At 46.6% G+C, this 27,683-nt stretch overlaps 1 protein-coding gene and 1 non-coding gene across 2 annotated transcripts in view; both read left to right on the top strand.

Moving 5' to 3' along the window:
* Positions 1-3,699: 3,699 nt before the first annotated feature.
* The window catches only part of Cdh3 (cadherin 3), a 78,530-nt gene continuing 54,546 nt past the window's right edge, over positions 3,700-27,683 (top strand). Inside the window, exons 1-2 of the mRNA XM_045142112.1 lie at positions 3,700-3,824; positions 4,000-4,108. Coding sequence (XP_044998047.1) covers positions 3,777-3,824; positions 4,000-4,108 — 157 coding nt within the window. The 5' untranslated portion in view covers positions 3,700-3,776. The remainder of the gene's footprint in view (positions 3,825-3,999; positions 4,109-27,683) is intronic.
* Positions 24,648-24,757, top strand: LOC123458201. The gene has a single exon (XR_006635499.1). It is a non-coding gene; the product is annotated as a U6 spliceosomal RNA (small nuclear RNA).

Below are 27,683 nucleotides of genomic sequence, written 5' to 3'. Positions count from 1 at the left end.
CCAGATGCACAAGGGGGCTCATGCATCTGGAGTTCATTTGCAGTGTCTGGAGGCCCTGGAGAGCCCATTCTCTCTCTCCTTCTCCTTCCTATTTCTGTATCTCTCTAATTAATAAATAAAAATAAAATATTTAAAAAAAAAAGATTGGCTCTCACTACGTAGTGCTGGCTGGCCTGAACATATTCTCAGCCCAGGTTGGCTTTGAATTTACATGGTGGCAACACTATCTCCACCTCCTGAGTTCTGAGATTACTGGCCACGATGCCTGGCCCTATTTAGTACAGTACTACGAGGGCAGAGAAGGAACTGAGTGTACAGTACTTATAAGTGGTGGGACCCGAGTCTGAATCCAGGCACAATGAGTCTAGTGCCAATGCAGGCAGGGTCACGTCCCAGCACAAGCTCACCCACAGGCCTGCTGGTGGGAAGAACAGGTAGGTTCAACTTAGTCCTTGAAGGTCAAAAATCTATAACCCCTAAGTCTGAGCCGGGGAGAGGAGAAGAGAGAGGGAAGAGGATCCCGGGGTTCTCTAGGGAGCAAGGGAAGATGGGGAAGAGGGGATGATGGAACAAGAATAAGAGCTTGAGGGCTGGAGAGATGGTTTAGCGGTTAAGCGCTTGCCTGTGAAGCCTAAGAACCCCGGTTCGAGGCTCGGTTGCCCAGGTCCCACGTTAGCCAGATGCACAAGGGGGCGCACGCGTCTGGAGTTCGTTTGCAGAGGCTGGAAGCCCTGGCGCGCCCATTCTCTCTCTCTCCCTCTATCTGTCTTTCTCTCTGTGTCTGTCGCTCTCAAATAAATAAATTTTAAAAAACAATTAAAAAAAAAAAAGAAGAGCTTGAGACTGGCTCAGAAACTTCAGTTTCTCAGGGAAAGGGCATGTGGGGTGGAGTGATTGGAGCCTCAGAACTGTGTTTATGCCCGGGGCCCACTTGTGTGCCTCCAAGAGGAAAGTCCTTCATGTTTAATGTAGTGGAAAGAGCAACACAGAGGAACACAGAATCCAGCTGAGCCGCTTCTTTCAGGAAGGCCAGAGAGGAGCCGTCTTCCCAGGGACAGTCATTACACAGCAGATAGTCTTAGATTACATATTTCATTAGATTTTGATTATCTATCATTTATTTATTTATTTATTTTGGCTTTTCCAGGTAGGGTCTCACTCTAGCCCAGGCTGACCTGGCATTCACTTTGTAGTCTTAGGTGGCCTTGAACTCGTGGTGATCCCCCTACCTTTGTCACCCAAATGCTGGGATTAAAGACGTGCACCACCACACCTGGTTTAGATTATCTATTTCATGAGATTATATATAGTATTTCAGACCAATAAAAGCTGTTTAAGGGCTGGAGAGATGGCTTAGCGGTTAAGCGCTGGCCTATGAAGCCTAAGGACACTGGTTCGAGGCTCGATTCCCCAGGACCCACGTTAGCCAGGTGCACAAGGGGGCGCACGCATCTGAAGTTCGTTTGCAGTGGCTAGAAGCCCTGGCGCGCCCACTCTCCTCTCTCTCCTCTCTCTCTTTCTCTCTGCCTCTTTCTCTCTCTGTCGCTCTCAAATAAATACATAAAAATAAACAAACAAACAAAAAGCTGTTTAAATAGCCATCATTGGGGGCTGGAGAGATGGCTTAGCAATCAACGTACTTGCCTGCAAAGCCTAATGACTCAGGTTCTATTCTCCAGTGCCCATATCAAGCCAGATGCACAAAGTGACAAATGCATCTGGAGTTTGTTTGTAGTGGCTGGGGGCCCTGGCATGCCCCTTCTCTCTGTCTGTCAACCTTCTATCTCTTTGTTTGCAACTAAATAAATAATTTTTTAATCTAGCCAATGGTTGTAGGGATGGCTTAGCAGTTAAAGCACTTACTTATGAAGCCCAAGGAACCAGGTTCAATTCCCCAGGTCCCACATAAACCAGATGCATGAGATGGAACATGCATCTGGAGTTTGTTTGCAGTGGCTAGAGGCCCTGGTGTACCCATTCTCTCTCTTTCTCATTCTCAAATAAATAAAATATAAAAGATAAATTTTTAAAATATAGCCATCATTGGGTCTGAGGCTATAGCTCGTTGGTAGAGTGCTTGCCTTGCATGCATGAACCCTAGGTTCTATCCTCTGCTCTCCATGAAACAGCATCTATAATCTAAGCTCTGAGTAAGTGGAGGCAGATCAGAAAGGGGTTCAAGATCATTCTGGGCTCATAGCAAGTTCAAGGCCAGCCTGGGATATTGAGACCTTCAAAAAAAATCACCAATATTAACCCAGTCGTGGTGGTTCACACCTGTACACTTGTAATCCCAACACTCGAGAGGCTGGAGCACAAGGATTACCATGATCTTGAAGGCAGCCTGGGCTACCTAATGGGTTCCAGAATGAGACTCTGTCTGTAAAGTGGGGGGAGTTAAAATTGGACTAGAGAGATGGCTCAGTGTCTAAGGCACTTAACTTGCCTGCAAAGCCTAACAAATCAGGTTTGATTCATTTGAGAGCGACAGACAGAGAGAGAGAGAAAGAGGCAGAGAGAGAGAATGGGTGCATCAAGGCCTCCAGCCAATGCAAAAAAAAAAAAACCCAAAAAACAACTCCAGCTACATGTGCCACCTTGTGCATCTGGCTTATGTGGGTACTGGAGAATCGAGCCTCAAACGGGGATCCTTAGGCTTCACAGGCAAGCCCTTAACTGCTAAGCCATCTCTCCAGCCCCTGTTTTCTTTGCTTTTTTCGAGGTGGGGTCTCATTCTGACCCTGACTGATCTGGAATTAACTATGTAGTCTCAGGGTGGCTTCAAACTCATGACGATCCTCCCACCTCTGCCTCCCAAGTGCTGGGATTAAAGGCGTGAACCACCAAGCCCGGCTGAGAAAACATTTATTTTGGAAGGATGGTGGAAATAATGGGGCTAATAACTAATAATACCTCTTTACCCCAAGCCCTTTGACGCTATCAAGGCTTCCAAACTCTGGGGCCAATCCTAGTCCCCATTTGTTCAGCTGTGAAATGGAAGTACCAATTCTCTCACAAGGTGTATCAAATGGTGTGCTTCAGTCCTTGGGGACTTCACCGGCAGGTTTTTTGTTTTGTTTTGTTTTTCCACGGTAGAGTCTCACTCTAGCCCAGGCTGACCTGGAATTCACGCTGTATTCTCAAGATGGCCTCGAACTCACGATGATCCTCCTACCTCTGCCTCCCGAGTGCTGGGATTAAAGGCGTGCGCCACCGCGCCTGGCTTCACCAGCAGTTTTAAACCCTGACTCCTCCGGCTTAGGCACGCGTGGGAGGTGAAGAAGTGGCAGAGGGAAGACCCCGGTAGGTAGTGGGAGTGGGGGCCACACCCAGCCTCCATCAAAGCTTTGAAAACAGCGCCTCTGTTTTCAGTAGGGTTTTCTATGCTGTAGCCTTGAGGCAAAAGAGTGATGTTAGTTAGTTATTTTGACTTATTGTCTGTGTTTTTGTTTTTCCTCCTTCAAACCCAGAACCTGTGAGCCTCTAGGAACCCCTGCCATGAGCAGCCGGGAGAAGCTTGGAGAACGCGGGAAGGCTCCGGGAGGACCCAGGGGAGGACCGCAAGGCTACTGGCTTCGCGAGTGCCCTCTGCACGCCGGCCTCGGCCCCACCTGCGAGGGGGCGGGACCTCGTGACGCTAAGCCAATCAGCAGCCACCTGCGCTCACCTGGCCTCCGCTCGCTGGCTCCGGCGAGTCTCGGCGGCGAGAGCTGCACCGAGAGCGTTAGTGGAGCCGAGACCTGCCGTCGCGGCAGCCTCTTCGCCTCTCTCCAGCCATGGGGCTCCTGCGTGGGCCTCTCGCGTCCCTCCTCTTCCTCCTCCAGGTACTCCGGTGCCTGGCCCCATCCCTTACCGGGACTGCTCCCTGGAGGGCGGGCGGGGTCCGCGCGCGCTAGCTTGGGGATGGGGCTCCTCGGGGCCGAGGTGGTCGCAGAGGACTCCCAGGGATTAATGTGCAGAATGGGGCACACTTATGACCCAGGCTCCTTCTGTCCTCAGGTACAGGTTTGCTGGCTGCCGTGCGTGGTCTCCGAGCCCTGCCAGGCGGGCTTTAGGGAGGCTGAAGTGACCTTGGAGGCAGCAGGCGCGGGCCTGGCGCAGGGAAAAGGTAAGACCCTCCGGGAGGCAACTTGCGTGGAAACGCCGTGCAGGAGACCACGCGTGATCTGTCCCGTTGTGGCCCGCGCCAGAGGTGTCTAGAGCAAGGGCATGGAACGCATGGAGCCTCCTCCGATCCCCAGAAGGCTCAAAAAGTGTCCCGGGGGGCCGGCATGAGGGACCAGTGTGACCGATGGAGAAGGCTGGGCAGCGTAGCGCCCACTAACGTCCAGGACGGCCCTGTTTGTCCCGCAGCCGCCGCTTGCCTTGACCCCTCGGTGCCTCGGAGCCCCTCACCCAGCCCCGACGTGCAGGGCTTCTCCCCCGCTGGCCCCAGCCGAGGAATGCGCCGTGCACATTCCTGCTCCAGCCCCCGCGCAGGTGTGGGGATGAGCCGTGCCCCGGGCAGGCCCCTTCGCCCCTCTCGGGCCCCCTTTGTGAACCGTGCTTTGTGTCTCCGACAGACAGACCGGGTCTGTTTCTCTTCTCGGAGCTCCCTCCCCTGCTCGCCCCCCTCCTTCCCGGGCAGCTGGAATGCACTCTTAACCCTGCCCTTCCCGGAGGGCTTGCGCCCCTGCAGCCTGCCTGTGCATGGCCTGGCACACCTGGACTGGGGCCATCACACAGGCCCCCAGCTTCTTGGGACTAGGATGCTACTTTACTGGAGAAGTTGATGTAGGGCTTGGGGGGGCGCGGGCGGGGAGGGAACGCTCGAGAGTCGGTGTCCCAAGCCGGCAAGCCTTGGGCTGTGGAGACAGCGAACGAGAGATCAAAGTACTTTTTAGATCTTCCAGTTACCCTTTTCCCCCCAACCAAGTTCAAAAACTTGAGCGTGGAGGGTCACTTTGGTGCGGAGAACCGATGTGTCATGAGACCCAGCTGCCAGATATAGGGGGGGGCCCCGGACGCTTTCCCTCCAAATAGAGAACACAATGGCGGTTCTGAGGATTAAACCCAAACTCTTAAAACGGGTGTAATCTGGGATCCTTGAGTAGAGTCCCAGGGAATTGTTTGCATTCACTTTTCTGTGGAAAGGATATATAGTTAAAATGGCTTTTAAAACTTTTAAGAACCCATGTCACCACCTAGCATGTTTTCTAATGCTTCCACCAACATACTTGTGATCCTAGGGACAAATGCCCCCAGCTTGAGTGTGGGGGTGTCAGTGATCTGGGGCAGAATAGCTTTCCTTTGTTTCTCCAAAAAAGGAGTTGGGCCCTTGAACCTATAGAATCCTTTGAAATTCCCCCCCCCCCTTTTCCCAAATAACTCTGCAGATTGACTAAAACAATTAACACCCAGGCTCGGGCCAGGCTCCTTGAACCCTTGGCTGTAGGGAGCCGAGTAGAGGCATTAAGAGGCCATGCCTCATAAACTTTAAATTCTTGCACATGGCTTTATTACTGGCGGGCTAACAAACTGCATCTGAGCCAACCTGTAAAAATGTTAACTCGGGCAGGGCCCCAAATCCAATTCCGGCTCCCTCAGGAAGCTTTATTGCTTAACCAGACTTCAGCCAAATCTGTACCTCCTGTCTCCCCCCCTCCCCTCATTGTCAAGTTCTGTGCTATAGTTTGAGAGCAGAGTCCTGAATGCCTTATCTTACTGAAGCAAGGAATATCAGATCAGCTGTCACTTCACTAAGCTTGAGGTTGTAGGGAGGAAGTGCTGATCAGGTTTTCGATTTCATGGTTGAGTTGGCCAATGCTTCCTGGTGACGTCAGGTATTTTAAACCTTTTGAGGAAATTCAGCTTTCTCGGATGTCTGGTATATGGTTGTGAAAATGGTAGGTTTGTGCCAGGAACACACCTGATTTATACAACAAAGAGTGAGTTAATGTGCTTGGTGGACCTTGGCAAACGTGACACTTTTAAGGCAGACTTCCTGGGGAATGGGATGTCGCTTTAGTTAAAAAGCAAGTTTCAGTCAAGTGTAGTCTCACACCGTTCACTCCCAGCACTCAGGAGGCAGAGCTAGGAGGATGGCTGTGAGTTCCAGGTCAGTCTGGGCTAGAGTGAGAACCTTCCTTGAAGAAAGAGGGAAAAAAAAAAATCTGGGCCCCAATTGGCCCCAGTAAGGTGAGACTCAACAAGCTAGGTGTGTATCTGTCTTCTCAGCTAATCAGGAAGCTAAGACATGAGGAGTCTTTGACCCTACGAGTTTGGGGTTACCCTGGGGAACATGGCAAGAGCCCATCTCTTTAAAATAACATTTGTATTATTTAAGCCACTGAGTCTGTGGTATTTGTATTAGCCAATTCCCCCCCCCCCCATAGGCTAGCCCAGGCTGACCTGGAATTCACTCTTTAGTCTCAGGTTGTCCTTGAACTCATGGCGATCCTCCTACCTCTGCCTCCGAGAAAGTGAGTAAGTGAAGATGAAGAGAGAGAATGGGCATGCCAGGGCCTCTAGCCACTGCAAACCAACTCCAGATGTATGCACCACTTTGTACATCTGGCTTTATGTGGGTAATTGCGGAATTGAACCCGGGCTATCAGGCTTTGCAAGCAAGCACCTTTAACCACTGACATCTCTTTAGACTGATCCCATCTCTTAAAACAAAACAAAACAAATATATATATGTGTATATATATATATATATAGGCATACATACACACACATTCATACATACATACAAACATACGTACATCATAATTTGTGATTTCTCCCTTAAACCCGACAATTTGTGATTTCCCTTCAATAAACTTAATAATTCATAATTCTACAAAATAAATGAGTACAGCTGCAGGTATATGTCTGTGGTAGATTGAGACCCTGGGCTTGATCCTCGACACTGCAAAAATAATAAAAGTTTTAAATAAGCAGAAGCTTCTCGACAACAACAAAATAAGTATTTCTCCTCAGACTTTCTCCTCTTGGTCTTCAACTGGTGGTACACTTCTGCCCTGCCATCCCCACACTAGTTCCCCATCCTCAAAAAATGGGTGTCCCACCTGGCTCCCAGCAGGTTTAAAGGGTTATCCTGCAGGCATATACAAACTCACAAGCTTGGTTAAGCATACAAGTTTCCATCTTCCTAAGGAACAATTGCTCCTGTTGTTTGCCCCTGGGTTACGAATATTATAGGTGTCTATGAAGTTGAGCTCAAAGAAATTACCTGATATAATTAATGCTTTGTTTGTATGTGTGTCGTCTTCAAAGCCCTTCTACAACTCTGAGCTTGCTTTACTGTCTTAACATTCCCTTGTAGCAGCTAAGGTAAATATTAAACACTTTGAGGTCTTAATCTTGGAGTTGGAACTTGAGAAACGCTGTTGTTACCTAACCTAACCCTAATTAGGATTATAGCCTAACACTGTCAGAGATGTTAAGGGTAGGGAAATAGCCATAGCTTCATGAAGTCTATCACTGAGCAACACATGAACTTCTTTGAAGCTCACAGACAGATGCAATTTTTACCTTTTGGTGTATGCCTAGGACTCCTGGTTTTTCAAGGCAGGGTCTCCCTCTAGCTCTGGCTGACCTGGAGTTCACTATGTAGTCTCAGGCTGGCCTCAGACTCACAGTGATCCTCCTACCTCTGCCTCCTGAGTACTGGGATTAAAGACGTGCGCCACACATTATGTATTTATTTATTTATTTACTGAGACCGGGTCTCATATAGTCCCGGTTTACTTGGAACATGTTGAAGATGACCTAGAATTTCTCATGTATGTTATTTGCATATATAATGTGTGAATGTGTGTGTATGAGTGCACCTGCCACAGTGTGCGTGTGGCGGTCAGGGGACAGCCCCCGAGCATTTCTCCTTGCCTTCCACCTTCTTTGCACACAGTCTGTTTTATCACTGCTGTTTGTGAGTTTCCAAACCTCTTGGCCACACTTCCCGTTGCTGTGGCACATTGGGATTATGGGCATATGTGCCACTTTGTGTCCAGCTTTACATGGATGTTGAGTAGGATTTAACCAGGGTCAGCAGGCCTACAAGCAAGTGCCTTTAACTGCTGAGCCATCTCCCTCGCCCTCACCTTGAGTTTCTGCATCTTTCTGCTTCCAAGGTGCTCCGTGCATCAATCAGTTTTCTGTTGTTGTTTTTTTTTTTTTTTTTTTTTGGTGGGGGGGAGTTTGTTTGTTTTTTTTTTGTTGAGGTAGGGTCTTGCTTTAGACCAGGCTGACCTGGGATTCACTATGTAGTCTCAGTTCCAGGGTAGCCTCGAACTCATGGCAGTCATCCTCCGTCTCTCTCCCAAATGCTGAGATTAAAGGTGTTCACCACCATGCCCAGCTTACATTCAGGTTTATTCAGTGCTAGGAATTGAACCAAGCATTCTACCAACTGAGTTATATCCCTAGCCCAGAACCTTAAACTGAAGAGAAGGCTGAGTAAATTCTTTAGTATAAATTATCACAACTAAGCCGGGCGTGGTGGCGCACGCCTTTAATCCCAGCACTCGGGAGGCAGAGGTAGGAGGATTGCCATGAGGCCACCCTGAGATGACAGAGTTAATTCCAGGTCAGCCTGGACCAGAGTGAGACCCTACCTCGAAAAAACAAAAAAAATTAAAAAATTTAAAAAAATAATAAATTATGACAACTTTGTGAAGATCAGCCCATTTTATAGAAGAAACCCAAGTGGTTGTGGTTGTACAAAGTCATTGGAGTAGCTAGCTAGGACTTGAATGGAAGCTTCTGACTCTCAAGTTTCCTCACACTAGTAAATAGAAGTTAAGAAGTGGAATGCTGGGGCCTTGAATCCTGTAGCCCCCGCCCCCCCCAACACCCTGTAGCAGACAGCTTCAGGTTCGCTGAGATAAACTTCCAGACCAGGTACAGTTATGGAGGAAGGGGTATTTATTGATGCTTACAGATCCAGGGGAAGTTCCATAAATGGCAGAAGATGGCCTGCCTTCACAGACCCAAGGAGGCAGACAGAGAAGCACAAGCTAAAAGGTCAAAAGCCACAGCACACTTCAGGAACTCCAGCTAGGCACACTTTGCATATCTTTAGATTGAAATCTGAAACCCACCATCACACCTTAAGATCGACCTAGGGACACTGCCTCCAGCCAAGTGGCAGTAGATGCAAACTACAAACAAATAAACAACTGAATATATTGGGGGCCATCTATTCTGTTCAAACCACCACATTCTGCCCCTGGCCCCCAATAGATTTATAACCATCACACATTGTAAATTGTACTTAGTTGAATTTCAAAGGTCCCCACAGTCTTGACCAATTTAAGATATTAAGACCTGTAAAATCAAACAAGTTAAACAATTCTAAAGATATAAAGGCACAGAGTAAACATTTTCAACTGGTATAAGGCATAGCAAGGAGAGTTTAAAACAATGCAAACTCAACCACCATCAAACAAACATCAAACTTCTGCAGTTCAAGTCTAATACAACCAGAGACTGACAGTCTCCAGATTTTCCAATTCCAACCCTCCAGCTGGGCAGAGTAGCCAGGGAACACTTTCATCTTAGGCCAACAGTACACTCTATGGTAGCCCTTGCATTGTCCTGGTAGATGCAAAACATCCTCAGGTCTTCATGCAAACCACGGTCCATCTTCCAAAGGCTCTTTCAGCCTATAAGGGCTACCTCATGTCGCATCTCAGTAGCAGCTCCTGGGACCGTGTGCAATTCACAACCACTCCTCGCATTTTTCATGCCTCTGAAACCAATACCAGGTGTGCAGGGCACAGCCATATTCTTAATTCACAGACAAAATAAATCATAACCTTGAAAAGCAGGTTCCTTCTCCAGTCAACTATTTTCAAAAGTGTTTGCAATTCTATGATAGTCTTTCCTCAGGCATCCTTTCCATGGTAAAGCAATTGGACCATCTTCCTTTAAAATTGCTAATGTGTTTGACAATAGCAGATTCAGTAACCTAAAACCAGTCTCAGTGCCTGCAATTTTGACTTGCTTGAGGTTTTCCAGCTTAAGATCTTAAATCTCTCAGTCCAATATCTTTAGCCAAGCACATCAGTCCATTACAAATTTAACCTTGATCAAACTTTATGGGCCAGGGCAGCAGGATGCAGCCAGCCCTTATGTCAGCAGCCCAGTACCAACAAAGTCCTCTGCAGTCTTTCTTTCCCCTTAGAAAGCTCATAAGCCAAGCCTTGAAGTTCAATGCCGTCTGCACCTAGCATTCTCAGACTCTCATCAGAATAGTCCATAAAACTTGGCTTACCACTCCAGAAGGCATCTTCGTTTGCAAGCACCAAGTCCATGCCCATACCTCCAAAACAAAGGTTCCAAAAGATCAACATCCACATGGTCAGGTTCATCTCATCCCACTCCTGGTACCAAGTTCTGTAGCAGACAGCTTCAGGTTCACTGAGATGAACTTCCAGACAGGTACAGTTATGGAGGAAGGGATATTTATTGACGCTTACAGATCCAGGGGAAGTTCCATAAACGGCAGAAGAAGCTGGCCTGCCTTCACAGACCCAAGCAGACAGAGAAGCACAAACCAAAAGGTCAGAAGCCACAGCACACTTCAGGAACTCCAGCTAGGCACACTTTGCATATCTTTAGATTGAAATCTGAAACCCACCACCACACCTTAAGATCCACCCAGGGACATTGCCTCCAGTCAGGTGGCAGCAGATGCAAACTACTAACAAATAAAGAACTGAATATATTGGGGGCCATCTATTCTATTCAAACCACCACACACCCCTTACTGAGCACTTACTCATTGATCATTTTTATTATAGCATTTTCCAAAAGCTTGTGTCAGGGCTGGAGAAATGGCTCAGTGGTTCAAGGTGCTTGCTTCCAAAAGCTTGTCTGCAGAGGGAGACAGTCTTTAAGGGTCATAGTCTGAGGGTTCTCTAGTCCCACAAACGTGGTCTGAAAGCAAAGACAAAGGAGAATGAGAGGAGAGAATGGCTATATTGAGAGAGGTGGCTTAATGATATTAGTGGAGATCCAACACATTTCATGACCCCTCAGCATGGTCAGCTGACCCTTAGGATGTCTTAGGGTAAGATTGAAAGCTAATCTCAGGAAACTTCAAAGATGAGTAATGAACTTGACTGAGCCTGAGTTAATTTCCAGATATATTTATTTAAAAAAGAAAGAAAGTTGGGCATGGTGGTGCACACATTTAATCCCAGCACTTGGGAGGCAACGGTAGGAGGATCACTGTGAGTTCGAGGCCACACTGAGACTATATAGTGAATTCTAGATCAGCCTGGGCTAGAGTGAGACCCTACCTGGAAAAACAAATAATTTTACAAAAGGGGGGGTTGGAGAGATGGCTTAGCAGTTAAGCACTTGCCTGTGAAGCCTAAGGACCCCAGTTCGAGGCTCGATTCCCCAGGACCCACGTTAGCCAGATACACAAGGGGGCACACACATCTGGAGTTTGTTTGCGGTAGCTGGAGGCCCTAATGCTCCCATTCTCTCCCTCCCTCCCTCTCTCTCTCTCTCTTTCTGTCTGTCACTCTCAAATAAATAAATAAGATTTTTTTAAAAAAAATGTTTATTTCAGCTTTTGGTGTAAAAACTGCTGGAATCCCTACTCTGTACCCTTCACTTGTAGTGATTGGCACCTGCCGTGTATTGCAGTCAAAGCAATGAATAAAAAATAAGGTCCCTGTCTTGGAGGAGCTCACAGTTTAACTTTAAAATATAAATATATATATATATATATATATATATATAATTTATCTATTTGAGAGAAAAGGAAGGGGAAGAAAAGGCAGATGGAGAGAGGGAATGGGCACACCAGGGTTTCTCACTCCAGCAAACAAACTCTAGATGCATGTGCCACCCTGCACCTTTAGCTTATGTAGGTAGGTACTGATGAGTCAAACCTGGGTCCTTAGGCTTCATAGGCAAGCTCCTTAACTGCTAAGCCATCTCTCCCATTTTTTTTTAAGGTTGCCCTGCAAAGCAAAGGTGAGGACTTCCCGTGAAGTGTAAAATGGAATCACTTGGGATTTAAATCCTGGTTGGCTGCCTCCATAGCCCAGGGGGATTTGGTAGTGCCCTATAAATCTAGGAGGAATGAATGTTGGGGAACTGGGGGTTGAAGTCTAGCCAGCTGCCTTCCTGGCTCAGCAGTAGAGTAGAGCTGCCTGCTGAAAACTGACCTGTATCACCATCAGTTAGCTGGGTCTGGGGAGTAGGTCTCAAACCTCCAGTCACCTCCACGCATGGCACGCTGTTCCTAGGCTACCTGTGATGGGTGCTCTCACCTCCCTGCTAAGTCAAGAAGGCATCACTTATGGTGGGTAATGAGTTCCTAGGGCCAGAAACTATGGCTCTGAAAAATGTTTAGAGGATGTTGGAGCAAGCGGGCAAGTCCTCCCCCCCACCCCCGCTGTGATCAACTAAAACTTCTTTCCTGAGGGTGACTAGTTTCTATTCACACTCACTGTTGAAGAATAGCATGTTATGGAAAGTGGTAAGCTTAATGGCATCTCCAACTTAAAATGCCCTGTACCTTCCTTGCCCACAAACCAAGAAACAACACCACTCATTCCTTAGATGCTGCTTCCCTGCCAACTCCCCTCCTCTCAAGATCACTGCCATTCTGGATTCTAATAGATTGAGTTGCCTGCATCTGAACTTCGTATCCGAATCATGGCCAAGGGGAGTGTCATCATCCCTGGAATCATCCTAGCACTTGGGAGGTAAAAGCAGGAGGATCAGAGTTCAAGGCTATCTTCAGATGTAGTGAGTTATGGGCCAACCTGGCCTACTCGAGACCCAGTCAATCTACATTACCACAAAACAAAAACAGAGCTGGGGATGTAGCTCAGCTGGTAAGAGTGCTTGCCTAGGATTCGATCCCCAGCACAGCATAAGATGGGACAAAGAGGTACATACCTCTAACTCTATCACTCAGGAGGTAGTGGATGGAGAATCAGGAGTTCTAGGCTGAGACTTGGGGAGATGGCTCAGTGATTAAAGACCACTTGCTTGGAAAGCCTCCCAGCCTAGGTTCAATTCTGCAGCCATCCATGTAAAGCCAGCATTTGTTTGCAGTGGCAAGAGACGCAGGCATGCACACATACACACATATGGAAATAAATAAAAATAAATTGTAAAAGGATAAAAGTTTTAGGTCATCTTTGGCTACATAGTAAGTTTGAGGCAAACCTGGGATATATGAGACCCTATCTCAAAAGGTTAAAAAGCAAGGAAACATACAAATTGTCATGCCTATAATCTCAGTATGGAAGGCTGATGCAGGTAGATCTTGAGTTTCAGGCCAGCCCAGGCTGTATATTAAGACCCAAAAAGGGGGCGGGGGGAGAACCATAAATCATATCATTTAAAAATTTTTTGTTTATTTATTTGAGAGCAACAGACAAAGAGGCAGAGAGAGAGAATATATGGGCACACCAGGGCCTCTAGCCACTGCAAACAAACTCCAGATACATGTGCCACCTTGTGCATCTGGCTTACATGGGTATTGGAGAGTCAAGCCTTGAACTGGGTATCTTAGGCTTCACAAGCAAGTGCTTAACCACTAAGCCATCTCTCCAGCCCCTGTATTTTTTTTTTTTTTTTAGGTTGGGTCTTACTCTAGCCGAGAATCTTTTTTTTTTTTTTGACGTGTTTGTGTTCATACATGGATGGGCATGCGCGTGCACACTGCGGAGGCTGGAGAACAACCTTGATGCTTTCCTTGGATACTCCAGTACTCCACTTACCTCTTTTTGAGGCAGGCTTTCTCATGGGCCTGGAGCTCACCAATTAGATTAAGAGGAACTGACCTGTGACCTCCAAGGCTCCACCTGTCTCCACCTCCTCAGCATTTATATGGGTTCTGGGGATTGAACTGAGCTCCTCGTGCTTGCAAGGCAAGCACTTTATCTGCTGAACTATCTCCCCAGCCCTGAATATATCCTCTTGGATCTGGCTCCTTTCATTGCACATTTTGAGATTGTTGTGTGATTCTGGATGTAATTGTGGGTGATTCTTGTAGCCCATTGTGTGACTGTGTCTTACAGCTCTGTTGATGGTCATTGTAGTAGTTTCTATGCTCTGTCACCTGGTGCTGGGGATTGAACCCAGAGCCTTATGCATGCAAGGCACCATTCTTTGCCGCTAAACTATATCCCCCAGCTCCACCATGAACGTTTTTGTTCACATCTTTTGGGGAACGTGTGTCCCTGTCTGTCAAGCATACACCAAGAAGCATATTTTCTGGGTTAACTGTGGGTTTCCTGGCATCTCAGTACTGTGGTACAGTCCTAGCTGACATCTGTTCTCTGTCCTGAAGCAGCTGGGTTTTTTCTGGATTCTCGCAGCCTTCCAAAGACTCTGGTTTCTCAGCTGGCCCTGTGCTAAGAGCAGGTCTTTGTCATGTACTTAGTCCTTAGCCTTTGGGGAGAATATCTTCCCACTGCTTGCTCTTAAGCCAATGCTTGCTTTTCCCAGAGTAGGAAAGAAGTCCAGGAAGGGCAGTGACTTTCTTAGGTGAGAACCCCTTCCTGGATGAAGATTTTGATCCTGGCCAGTGTGGGGGAGGGTAGCAGCCATCTCAATTTCTCAATGTGATCAAACCCAGTTCCTCCCTCATTATAGAAGCAGTGAGGTATCTGAGCTCCAAAGCTGACTTGACATGGTCATCCAACCCACAAATGACTGGGCATCTTGGTGCTAGATGTTCAGAGGCAAGCAGAGCCCATAGCTCCTTGCACTCAGTGAACCCCCAGTTAGAAAAGGCAAGGTCAGTCACCAGGAAAAAAAAAAAATTCACCAGGAAATTTTAATAGAATTTTTAAACCTCTTTTAAAACCTTTCTTTATTTATTATTATTATTATTATTATTATTATTATTATTATTTGGTGTTTTTTTTTTTTGTTTTGTTTGTTTTCTGAGGTAGGGTCTCACTCCAGCCTAGGCTAATCTGGAACTCATTCTGTGGTCTCAGGCTGGCCTTGAATTTGGGACAACGATCCCTCCTACCTCTCTGCCTCCCCAGTGCTGGGATTAAAGGCATGAGTCCATACCCAGCCTTTTTTTTTTTTTTTTTTCCAAAGACAGGGTCTCACTTATAGTACAGGCTGGCCTCAAAGTCACAATTTGTCTCAGCCTTCATAGTGTGATTACCAGCATTTGATACCACATCTCATTAAAAAAAAAATTGATATTTTATTTATTAATTTATTTGAGAGAGAGAGAACTAGAGAATAAAAGGCAGATAGAGAGAGAATGGGCATGCCAGGGTCTCTAGCCACTGCAAATGAACTCCAGACACATGCGTCACCTTGTACATCTGGCGTAACATGGGTATTGGGGAATCGAACTCAGGCAAATGCCTTAACCGCTGGGCCATCTCTCTAGCCCTTAAAAACTATTTATTGAGCACCTACTTTTCTGGCATGTATATGTGTATGCTGTGTGCCTGCACATGTGTGTGTGTTCACATGTGGGCACGTGTTTTTGTGCTTCTGTGGAGGCCAGAGGCTAACACTGGGCACTGGGTATCTTCCTCAGTCACTCACTCTCCACCTTATGTATTTAGAAAGGGCCTTTCACCAAACCCAGAGCTTGTCAATTCAGCTAGTCAAGCTAGCCAGCTAGCTCTGGGGATCTGCATGCCTTTGCCTCCTGGTGCTGGGATTATAGGCACACTCCACCATGACCAGCATTTGTGTGGGTACTGGGGATCTGAATTGAGATCCTTGTTCTTGCATAGCAAGCTCTTTACTGACTGAGCCATCTCCTCAGTTTTGAGCAACTACTAAGTGCCAGATACTATCTTAGGTTCTAGGGATATATTAGTGAACAAAATGTAAAACCCCAAGCTTCAAGGACCACATAGACACACTAGTAGAGACAGATGACATAAGTGTTTGTGTGTGAGAGAGAGAAAGGAATATACATTGTGTCACCTAGGAAGGGTTGATGACATATTCTTGGAAGAACCAGCAAGAAGTGATTGATATCCAAGTTGGGAGGCTATGAAAGAGCTAGGCTTGGGCTTGAGTGTGGGGATATGAGAGGCAGCAGTGAATGTTCTAGCAGGAAGACAGCATGATGGGCTCCAGCAACGTAAATAAAGTTGTGGAGTGTAAGGCAAGGGGAGCCAAGCGAACAGCAGCTTGGAATTTGGAATTGTCTCAGGCAGGCAAACATGTTGCAGCCCCGTGGTAGCCCTGTGGACACCCATGTTTCTGAAGTCTCCTTTGAACCAGTACACTGGACCCCACCACCCCACCTTTGGCATCCCTTCTCGACTCCCCTCCGTGACTTCTCAGACAAGAAGACACTGCCTCTTCTCCCTCATCCCGTCTAGTAACCTAGTATTGCTAACCGGGCAGCAGGGCTGGCAAGGAAAGGGTTAAAAAAAAAAAAAGTCTACCTGGGCTGGAGAGATGGCTTAGTGACTAAGGTGCTTGCCTGTGAAGCTTAAGGACCCAGCTTCAAGATCTGAGACCAGATCCAAGGTCATGCATGCACACAAGGTGGTACACGCATCTGGAGTTCAGTTGCAGTGGCTGGAGGCCCTGGTGCACCAATTCATATTCTCTCTCCTTTCTTTCTCTCTCTCTCTCTCTCTCTCTCTCATAAAAAGAAAAAGGCCATCAACCTAAATACTGTTTGCTGAGAGCACACTGCATTCCAGAATCACACTATTTACTTTATGTCATAAGCCTCTTAATCCTCCTTAAAAGCCCCATGAGGTGGGTAGAATTTAACTCAATTGGGAACCTTAGGTTTGTGATTTTGTGATTTGTCCATGGTCATCTAGCTAGTAAGTTGTAGAATCCAGCTTTGAACTCAGGTCACACGTGCTACGTGAGAATTCCGACCACCCATGTGGGTGGAACTCAGTGGGAAGAAGGAGAGGGAAAGAGTCCTCTCTGGGCCTGGCCAAGCTAGGGGAAGATTGGAAATAGTTAACAAGAGCTTTGAATTCCTGTTCTAGGCCTCTCTGTTAATCACCCGGAGCTGGAGTGGGGCAGGGGCACTTCTGTCCAGGACCTCTGGCCTGCCTTTTAGGATGGGGGTGGGGTTCAGATACCAGGCCTGATAGCATTCACACTGGCATTCTCCGCAGACTGCTGGCAGTTCATCTTCTGTCTCTCCTCACCCCACACCTCCCACCTCGGGCTCCCAGCCCAACTAGTTTGAAGGACTGCCCCCCTCTCTCTCTTCCTCCCTCCCCTACCAAGTCTTGTTTTGCACTACCTGGGGCCTCAGCACTGGTGGTCTGTGAACTCCCCGAGCTACACAAACCCCTGCAGGCTGTGGCTGCCCTGGTCCTGCTGAGTGCTCAGAAGTGCCTTGTCCTGAGAAAGCAAGCCATCAAACAGCTTCTTTACTCCTTGACCCCTTCTTTGAACTCATAGCTCTGGCTCTTTCACGGAGTAGCATCAGAGGAGAGAGCTCAGAGCCAGGACCACACAGCCAGGAAGTGGGCAGGGGTGGTGGGTTCTTCCCCCCTCAAGAGGCCAGGTGGTCCTAGGAGGAAAGAGCTGTTTTCTTGCAGGGAGCTAGCCCTTCAGCAGTTGAGAAAACAGAACCCTAGACCTTCTTCCTCACTGTCTTAGTATCCCAGTCTTGCTCATTTAAGACTGTCTGATGGCCAGGCATTGTAGCATATGCTTGTATTCCTAGCACTTGGAAAGTGGAGGCAGGAGGTGGTGAGTTCAAGGGCCAGCTTGGACTGTTACATGAGACCTTGTCCCAAAACATCAACAGAAGACTGCCCGAAAGCCAGGCGTGGTGGTGCACATCTATAACTCTAGCACTCAGCAGTCTGAGGCAGGAGGATTGTAAGTGTAACGCCATGTTGGGTAGTGACTTCTAGGCCAGTCTGAGCCTCAAAGTGAACCACTGCTGAAAAAGGAAGGGAGGGAGGAAGGAAGGAAGGAATAGGGGCTGTGGAGCTGGCCCAGCCGTTAAAGGTATCTGCTTACAAAGTCTGCTGGCTCTGGTTCAATTCCCTGGTACTACATAAGTCCAGACTCAAAAAGTGATGCTTTAGCTAGGTGTGGTGGTGCACAACTTTAATTCCAGCTCTTGGAAGGCTGAGGTAGAAGGATCACTATGAGTTCAAGTCCAGCCTGAGACTACATAATGAATTCCAGGTCAGCCTGGAATTCTAGCCTGAGCTAGAGTGAGACCCTACTCGGGGTGGGGGGGGAGGGCTTGCTTGCAAGAGGCCCTGAAACATCCATTCTCTCTCTCTCTCTGTCATAATAAATAAAAACTTTTTTTCCCCCTTGGATTTTTTTTAAATTTTTTTTTTGTTCATTTTTTTTATTTATTTATTTGAGAGCGACAGACAGAGAGAGAAAGACAGATAGAGGGAGAGAGAGAGATGGGTGCGCCAGGGCTTCCAGCTTCTGCAAACGAACTCCAGACGCGTGTGCCCCCTTGTGCATCTGGCTAATGTGGGACCTGGGGAACCGAGCCTCGAACCGGGGTCCTTAGGCTTCACAGGCAAGCGCTTAACCGTTAAACCATCTCTCCAGCCCTCCCCCTTGGATTTTTGAGGTAGGGTCTCACTCTAGCTCAGGCTGACTTGGAATTCCCTATGTAGTCTCATGGTGGCCTCAAACTCATAGCGACCCTCTTACCTCTGTCTCCCAAGTGCTATGATTAAAGGTGTGCGCCACTACACCCAGCAAAAACATTTTTAAAAGGAAAGGAAGGAAGAAAAAAAGGAACAGAAAGAGAGACTGGGGAGATGTCTTAGCAGGGAGTAGGAGTTCTTTTCCCACAAGCATGAGGGCCTGAGACTGCCTGAGTTTGATTCCCAAGCACCCATGTGAACAGCTGGGCATGGCCACACATGCTCGCAATCCTAGCCTTGTAATTTTGTGGGCACTTGCGACCAGAGAATTGCTGGAGCCTGCCGGTCAGCCAGTCTGACTGAAAATGGTGGCACCGAGGCCGGGCATGGCGGTGTACCCCTTCAATCCCAGCACTTCGGAGGCAGAGGTAGGAGAATCACCGAGAGTTCAAGGCCACCCTGAGACTACATAGTTAATTCCAGGTCAGCCTGGACCACAGTGAGACCCTACCTCGAAAAAACAAAAAACAAAAAAACAAAAAAAAAAGAAAGAAAGAAAAGAAAAGAAAAAAGAAAATGGCAGCACCAGGTTCCCTCTCAAGGAAGCATGCAGATGAAGGAAGCATGCAGATGAACAACAGAGGTGGATGGACACCCAAGGATCTCCTCTAGCCTCCACATGCACACACATGCACGTATGCACACACCTATGCATATACCACCCCACACCACACACGCATGCCCTTCCCCCTAAACAACCACTATTGGGCTGAAAAATTATGAGAGAGAGAGAGAAAAAATATCCTGTAAACCATGTTGTACACTTAGAGAAGGTGCCCTTTTTGACCTCAGGGTCTCAATTTTACTTTAGGAAGTCTTTGATCCCCTAGAATTACTTGTGTATGGGAAGTTTATGTATGTCTTTCTAAGAAGATTCTCTTATTTGGTTTCCTTTTTTTTTTTTTTTAATTATGTGAATCGGAGCCGGGTGTGGTGGCGCACACCTTTAATCCCAGCACCTGGGAGGCAGAGGTAGGAGAATCACCGAGAGTTCGAGGCCACCCTGAGACTACATAGTGAATTCCACGTCAGCCTGGACCCGAGTGAGACCCTACCTTGAAAAACAAACAAACAAACAAAAAAATATGTGAATCATTATGTAGGACAAACTGGCCTTGAAATTGATCCTCTTGCCTCAGCCTCCCAAATGGTGCCATCAGATGAGTAGCTTCCTCTCTCAAACTGGAGGACTGCTGTATGCATTTTATACAGAAGTGAGAATTACCATCAGAGCTGGGCATGGTACACACCCCCGTAATCCCAGCATTTGGGAAGTAGAGACAGAAGAACCGGGAGTTTCAAGATCGTTCTCACACCTATCAGGGGATAGACCTATGGTGTGTGTCTGGGTGCTGGCAAGGAAAAAGGGGATATTAGGTCTCCATGCTCACCTAAATTGTGTGGCCGAAGTCTCTCTGAGCCCCAGTTCTCTACCTGGGGACTCCAGCTGTCCTTTGGGAAATGCCTCTAAGGCCCTCTGGCTACAAGGAGAGGCGGCTGTGCTTGGCCTGATAGATGGGCTCTTGCAGTGCCTGGAGTAGGCTCTTTTGCCCTGTGCATGTCCTGGTTTCCTTCTGTAGGCTGCCTGCCTGGTGAGCTACCTTTGCAGAACGAGCCCGATCTTGTTGTAGCTTCAGGTAGGGGGAAAACAGCTACTTGCGGGCTCTCCTCACACAAGCTGGAACAGGACCCCAGGCCCACACCCTACCCTGCCTTGTGGAGTCCTTCAGCCCGGCTTCCCAACAACTCCCAGCCCTGATGTTTTCTTATCTTTTATTTATGGTCTTTTCCCACTTCCTGAATGCCCCAACTTGGACCTAACCCCATTCATTCCCTCTGCTTCATTCCTGCTTCTGAGTAATAGTCTGCAAGTCTGGCTGATAATCCAAAAAGGCGAGAGGTGTAGAGGTCAAGGTGAGGATTTCTGTGAGTCCAAGGCCAGCCTGGGGCTCAGAGTGAGTTCCAGGTCAGCCTGGGCTAGAGTGAGACCTTGTTGGGAGGGATGGCCAGAGGAAGTTTCTAATTTTAATCACTCTAACCCCCAACATATGCTATTTTACATTGTTTATGTAGGACTTGTTGGTTGGGATTTAAAATTAAACCGTGAATATATGCTCCCGGTAAAGACAAGCATTTTTGGTTTTGTTTTACTAGGTAGGTTCTCACTCTAGCCCAGGCTAACCTGATATTCACTACGTAGTTTCAGGCTGGCCTTGAATTCATGGTGATCCTCCTACCTCTACCTCCCAAGTACTGGGATTAAAGGTGTGTGCCGCCACACATGAATTTTTATTTTATTTTATTTGAGAGAAGCTGGGGGAGAGAAAAACTCCATACGCATGTGCTACTTTGTGCATCTGGTTTTATTTGGGAACTAGGGAAACAAACCCAGGTCTTTAGATTTTGAGGCAAGTGCCTGAAGCGCTGAGCCATCTCTCCAGCCCCCTCTTAGCATTTTTATATGTATTAGGTCATTTAATCCTCAGTCATCTTTGAGGAGGTGCTATTATCCCATTTTACAGATAAGAAACTGAAGGTAGGGAGGTTAAGTAGCCATCCAGGCTCACATGCTAAGTAAGTAGTAGACTTTGGATTTAACAGCCTGACCTGAAACCACAAAAACATACCATAGAAGCATATCAGGAAGAAACTTGAGATAGTTCTCTTTCCCAGTTCTTCTCCCTGTGGACAAACATGGCTAACAGTTTAGTATGAATCCCAGTAGACCTGTTTAATGTATACATACAGAAATTTGGGCTGGAGAGATGGTTTAGTAATTAAGGCATTTGCCTACGAAGCCAAAACGACCCAGGTTCCATTCCCCAGGACCCACATAAGCCAGATGCTCAAGGTGGTGCACACGACTGGAGTTCGTTTATGGTGGCTGGAGGCCCTGACATACCCATTCTCTCTGAAATAAATAAAATAAATAAAAATTAATATTTAAAAAAAACACATACAGAAATTTAAAAGATACTTGGAGCCAGGCATGGTGGTGCACGCCTTTAATCCCAGCACTTGGTAGGCAGAGGTAGGAGGATCACCATGAGTTCGAGGCCATCCTGAGACTACATAGTGAATTTCAGGTCAGCCTGGGCTAGAGTGGATCCCTACCTTGAATAAATAAATAAATATAAAGAATACTTGGACTGTGTGATGCACACAAGTGTTACTCTACAACTTTTGCTTTTTTTTTTTGTTTATTTTTATTTATTTGAGAGCGACAGAGAGAGAGAGAGAAAGAGGCAGAGAGAGAGAGGGAGAGAGAGAATGGGTGCACCAGGGCTTCCAGCCACTACAAACGAACTCCAGATGCATGCATCCCCTTGTACATCTGGCTAACATGGGTCCTGGGGAATCAAGCCTCGAACTGAGGTCCTTAGGCATCACAGGCAAGCGCTTAACCGCTAAGCCATCTCTCCAGCCCTACAACTTGCTTTTTTAACTGAGTGCCACAGGCATCCTTCCAGGCTGAAACACAACATGTATTATCTTGATTTTTAACAGCTCCAAAGTCTTCTAGTGGTGGATGGGTCCTGATTTATTTAGCCAACCCTCTATTTTTATCTTTTACAGATGTGGTGGCAGGGAGGAGTGAGCCTAAAAATTGTCAAGTGTTTGGATTTTTAGAAATCTAACTATCAGGAATCGCCTTATTAGGAAAGACTGTCATAGAAAGATGATGGAGAGAATTGTTCATCTTAACCCCGACCAGATGAAGTGAGCTTTTGCAGCTGAGCTGTCCCCTCAAGGCAGACTATGGCTGTAAGTCTAAGATAAGGTGGTTATGCCATTTAATAATCATTAGTTTTCACAGTAACCATTTGTTATGACTTAATTATCTAAATAATGTTTCAGAAAGCATTTGGAATCACAAAAAAAAGAAAGAAAAAAGATTTAAAGTTGCATGATTTAGAAGTGAACTACCAAAGGTATTCATACTGTTTTCTTGACTGTTGAGAGCTTATGGCGTTCATTCAACTAGAGCAAAAACATTTTTTCCCTCAAATTTTTCTTTAGATTTCCAAATCTAGTTTTCAAGCCTGCAGTTGAGTAAAAGTTGGTTTCCATTTGACAGCAGTCGTTTCTGATTATATTTTTCCCTTAAGAGAAGCTTATAAATTTTTCTCTAATCCCAAATGTTGCTGTGGTAAACAGTCTTGTATAGGGTGGCTGCATGGATGGAAAGGATGCATTCTTGAGAGCCTCAAATAACTTACAACACCCATAATTCACCACTCATGTTTTCATATGAACATAGGTGAGGTGTGGGGAGGGGCTGGAGGGAGCTTGTGGTTCTGTAGTCTCTCCAGCTTGCCAGTTAGGTGACTTTTCATCTTTTTGTTGTTCAGTACATGCACGGGATTGCTAGGCAAGTTCTCTGTCACTGTGGTGTTTTAATTCAGCTGTCCCCCATGAACTAAGTCATTTCGTTTGTTTGTTTTTCGAGGTAGGGTCCCACTGTAGCCCAGGCTGACCTGGAAACTCACTATGTAGTCTCAGAGTGGCCTTCAACTCATGACGATCCTCCTACCTCTGCCTCCCAAGTGCTGGGGTTAAAGGCGTGCGCCACCAAACTCATGTCTTCTGAATGCTTGATCCCCAGCTGATGGCGGTTTGGGAATTGGAGCCTTGCTGGAGGAGGTGTGTTGTTGGGAGCTGGCTTATGGGTGTTACAGCTAGCTTTCCCTTGCTAGTGTTTATCACACCTGATGATGGCCGGGAAGTGATGTCCACCTTCTGCTCATGCCACGTTTTGCCCTGCCATCATGGAGCTTCTCCTCGAGTCTATAAGCCCTTGCTTCCCACAAGCTGTTTTTGATTGGGTGCTTTCTGTCAGCAACAGGAAGCTGACTGCAGCACTCACTGAGCTGTGTCCCCAGCTCTAAAATGTTTTTTTTTTTTTTTAATTTATTTTATTTATTTATTTGAGAGAGGGAGAGAGGAATAGTCAAGTAGAGAGACAAAAAGAGATTACAGGTGTGCCAGGGCCTCTAGCCATTGCAAACCAACTCCAGATGCATGCACCCCCTTGACATCTGGCTTACATGGATCCTGGGGAATCGATCCTGGGTCCTTTGGCTTTGTAGGCATGTGCTGTAACCACTAAGCCATCACTCCAGCCCTTTTTTTTTTTTGAGGTACTAGGGTTTCACTCTAGCCCAAGCTGACCTGGAATTCACTATGTAGTCTCACAGTGGCCTCCTCAAACTCACAGAGATCCTCCTTCCTCTGCCTCCCAAGCCCTACGATTAAAGGTGTGCACCACCACACCCGGCTTACTTTGTTTTGTTTTTAACATGAAGAGTTTCTATCCCTTCAAACTTTACATACAAAGTGAGGGTTTAGCATTTTTTGAATTAGTTCAAATTTCTATAGTTGAGATTTGCATATTGCATATAGTATGCCTTTATTATATATATATTTATTATATATATACAGTGCCTGAGCTGGGGTCCTAGCCCCACTGGGCCTTAGTAGGATCTGCTCACTTACTAGCTATGGATCCTTAGGCAAATTGCTTAGCCAACCACTCACTACACTATACCTCAGATTTTTCACCTATTGGCTAGACCTGGTAGGAGGTTCCAGAGTTGAGGTCAGCCCGGGCTGCATAAAAAAAATGATCTCAGCTGGGCGTGGTGGCGCACGCCTTTAATCCCAGCACTTGGGAGGCAGAGGTAGGAGGATTGCCATGAGTTCAAGGCCACCCTGAGATGACAGAGTTAATTCCAGGTCAGCCTGGACCAGAGTGAGCCCCTACCTCGAAAAACAAAAAAAAACAAACAAAAAAAAAGATCTCAAGGGCTGAAGAGATGGCTTAGCAGTTGAGGCGTTTGCCTGCAAAGCCAACGGACCCAGGTTCAACTCCCACATAAGGACCCACATAAGCCAGATGCACAAGAGGATAGATGCGTCTGGAGTTTGTTTGCAGTGGCTAGAGGTCCTGATGTGCCCATTCTCTATCTGCCACTTTCTCTCTGCTCCCTCTCTCTCTCTCTCAAAAAAATAAATAAATAATATGTTTTTAAAATTGTCTCAAAACATATACTAAAATTGGAACAATGCAGAGAAGATTAGGATGGCCCCTATGCAAGGATGACACGCAAATACATGAAGCGTTCCATATTTTTACAAACAAACACACAATAAACAGGGCTAGAGAGATGGCTGTGCACTTGAAGGTGCTTACCTACAAAGCCTAACGACCTGTGTTCAATTCCCCAGTACCCACATAAAGCCAGATGCACAAAGTGATACATGCATCTGTTTGTTTGCAGCAGCTGGAGGCCCTGATGTGCCTGTTCTCTCCCTCCCTCCCCCCTCCTTGCACATAAATAAGTATTTTAAAAAAATAAATAAAAGCCAGCATGGTGGCACATGCCTTTCTTTAACCCCAGCACTTGGGAAGCAGAGATAGGAGATCGCCCATGAGTTTGAGGCCACCCTGAGATGACATAGTGAATTCCAGGTTAGCCTGGGCTAGAGTGAAACACTTGTGAAACCTTGAAACCCACCCCCCCAAAAAATGATAATAATAATAATAATAATAATAGTGATAATAAATAAATAGGAGCTTGAGAGCTGGCTTAGCAGTTAAGCATACTTCCTGCACAAGCCTGAGAATCTGAGACCTGAGACAGCCCGAGTTTGAATCTTAGAACCCCCATTAAACAGCTGGACATGGCCACACGTCCTTGTAACCCAGTTCTATGGGGAGCAGAGACCCAGGAATCCCCAAAGCTCCCAAAAGTACTAGCGAGTTCCAGGATCAGTAAGACTGCAGCTCAAACGAAAAAGGGTGGAAGGGCAATGGAGCAGAAATGCCCCACTTTCCCCTCTGGGCACCACAGCCGAGCGAGCTCTGCTGCAAGCGAGCACATGGGATGCTGCAAGGGCGCATACATGTGTCAGCACCACACACATGCAACACATGCAATACGGATCACACTGCATGCAAACAAACAAAAATAAAACAGATAAGTGGGAGCAGAAGATGGGTCAGTGGTTTAAAGGAACTTGTTTGCAAAGGTTGCTGGTCGGGGTTCATTTCCCTAGCACCCAGTTAAAGCTGCTTGTGGGCCAGATTCAGCAGCAGGAGATCCTGTGTCAAGGATGGTGGAGCCCAGAGAACTCGGAGCTCCACATGCGCACTGTGGTGCGTGCACGTACGCACACGCATGTGCATACATGTCAGTAAATAAAAATTGGGCTACAGTGAGGGTTCAACTACCTAGTATATCGAAACAGTACATATATCCTAGTTGGGGGTAGACAAGGCACACACGTGTAATTTCAGCACTTGAGAGATGGAGGCAGGAGGATCTTTAGTTTGAGGCCAGCCTGGCCTATAAAGTGAGACCCTGTCTCCAAAAAATAAAACACAGTTGCCATGAGTTCAAGGCCACCCTGAGACTACATAGTGAATTCCAGGTCAGCCTGAGCTAGAATGAGACCCTACCTCAAAAAAACAAGAAAATAAAAATAAAGAGAAGGAAGAAGAAAAGAGAAACGAACGTTGCTAGAAGTGGAGATAAGGATTATGCGTTAAAGATTTTGAGAATTTTCTGGTTTTGGTTTTTTGAGGTAGGGTCTCACTCAAGCCCAGGTTGACCTGGAATTCACTGTGTAGTCTCAGGGTGGCTTCGAACTCACAGCAATCCTTCTATCTCTGGATTAAAGGCATGTGCCACCATGCCCTACTGCTGAGTTTTTTTGTTTTGTTTTCTTTTGTTTTGTTTTTTGAGTCTCTTGTAGCCCAGGTTGGCCTATAACAAGCTGTATTGCTGAGGATGACCTTGGATTTTAGATCCTCCTGGGTCCATATTCTCTCTCTCCTGCTTGCAAATAACAAGTAAAAATATTTTTAAATTTTTATTTATTTTAGAATGAGTATGGGCATGCCAAGACCTCTTGCCACCGCAAATGGATTCCAGATGCACATGCTACTTTGTGCATCTGGCTTTACATGGGCCCTGGGGAATTGCAAACAAGTGCTTTTAACTGCTGAGCCATCTCCCCAGCCCAAGTAATGCTTTTATTCTAAAAACAATGATACGTCATTGGTGACTTTCAGATAAGGAAGGGATCTTATCTTGTTTTCTCAAATGTACTATGTTGCTTCTCCCCCCCCCCCAGCCCCCCACTTTCGTTTTTGAGGTAGAGTCTCACTGTAGCTCAGGTTGACCTGGATTTCACTGTGTAGTCTCAGGGTGGCCTCAAACTCACTGCAGTCCTCCTACCTCTGCCTCCCAAGTGCTAGGATTAAAGGTGTGTGCCACCACGCCTGGCTCATACGTTGCATTTTTAAAACAGATCTTTCCAAATGGAGATTTTTGCACCAACTTAGATGAAAGAAGAAAATGTCTAATAGATACTGAGGTTGGGGGAATGGAAGAGATGCAAACATGTGAGGCCTGGTAACTGGCTGGGAGGGGGAGATCACAGGAGAAATGACCAAGAAGGATAAGTGTGCTAGCTAACCAACGGCAAAGCATGCTGGTAAGTTTAAACGCATAGAACTGAGTTAGATCGTGTTATTTCTATTTCAAAGCTGTGGAAACAACTTGGAGAGGTGAACAAACCTGGCCCAAAGTCACTGTGGAACTGAAACCTGAGCCCAGGCACTCTAATGTGCAGCCTTGGGCTGCCACTCAGACCTAGATTAGGCTTGAGCAACTGGGTGTCTGGTATGCTGCTCCCTGGAAGAGGGATGCTGGGAAAGAACCACAATAGGACTAATAAAAAGTAGATCAAGGGCTGGAGAGATGGCTTAGCAGTTAAGGCACTGGCTTGTGAAGTCGAAGGACCCATGTTCAACTCCCCAGAACCCACATAAAGCCAAATGCACAAGGTGGCTCATGCATCTGGACTTTGTAGTGGCTACAGGCCCTGGTGTGCCTATTCTCTCTCATAATCTATCTGCCTCTCTCTACCTGTCTCTCAAATAAATAAATAAAATACTTTAAATTAAAAAAATAGATCAAGAATTTGGTATTTGGTCTATTGATTTCAAGCAACCTTTAAAGCATCCAAATGATGACACTAAATACAGAAAGT

Source organism: Jaculus jaculus, chromosome 1, assembly GCF_020740685.1.
Source record: "Jaculus jaculus isolate mJacJac1 chromosome 1, mJacJac1.mat.Y.cur, whole genome shotgun sequence".
In the NCBI taxonomy this organism is placed as follows: domain Eukaryota; kingdom Metazoa; phylum Chordata; class Mammalia; order Rodentia; family Dipodidae; genus Jaculus; species Jaculus jaculus.
The sequence above is the reverse complement of the archived record's forward strand: the minus strand, read 5'-3'. Positions and strand labels throughout refer to the sequence as shown.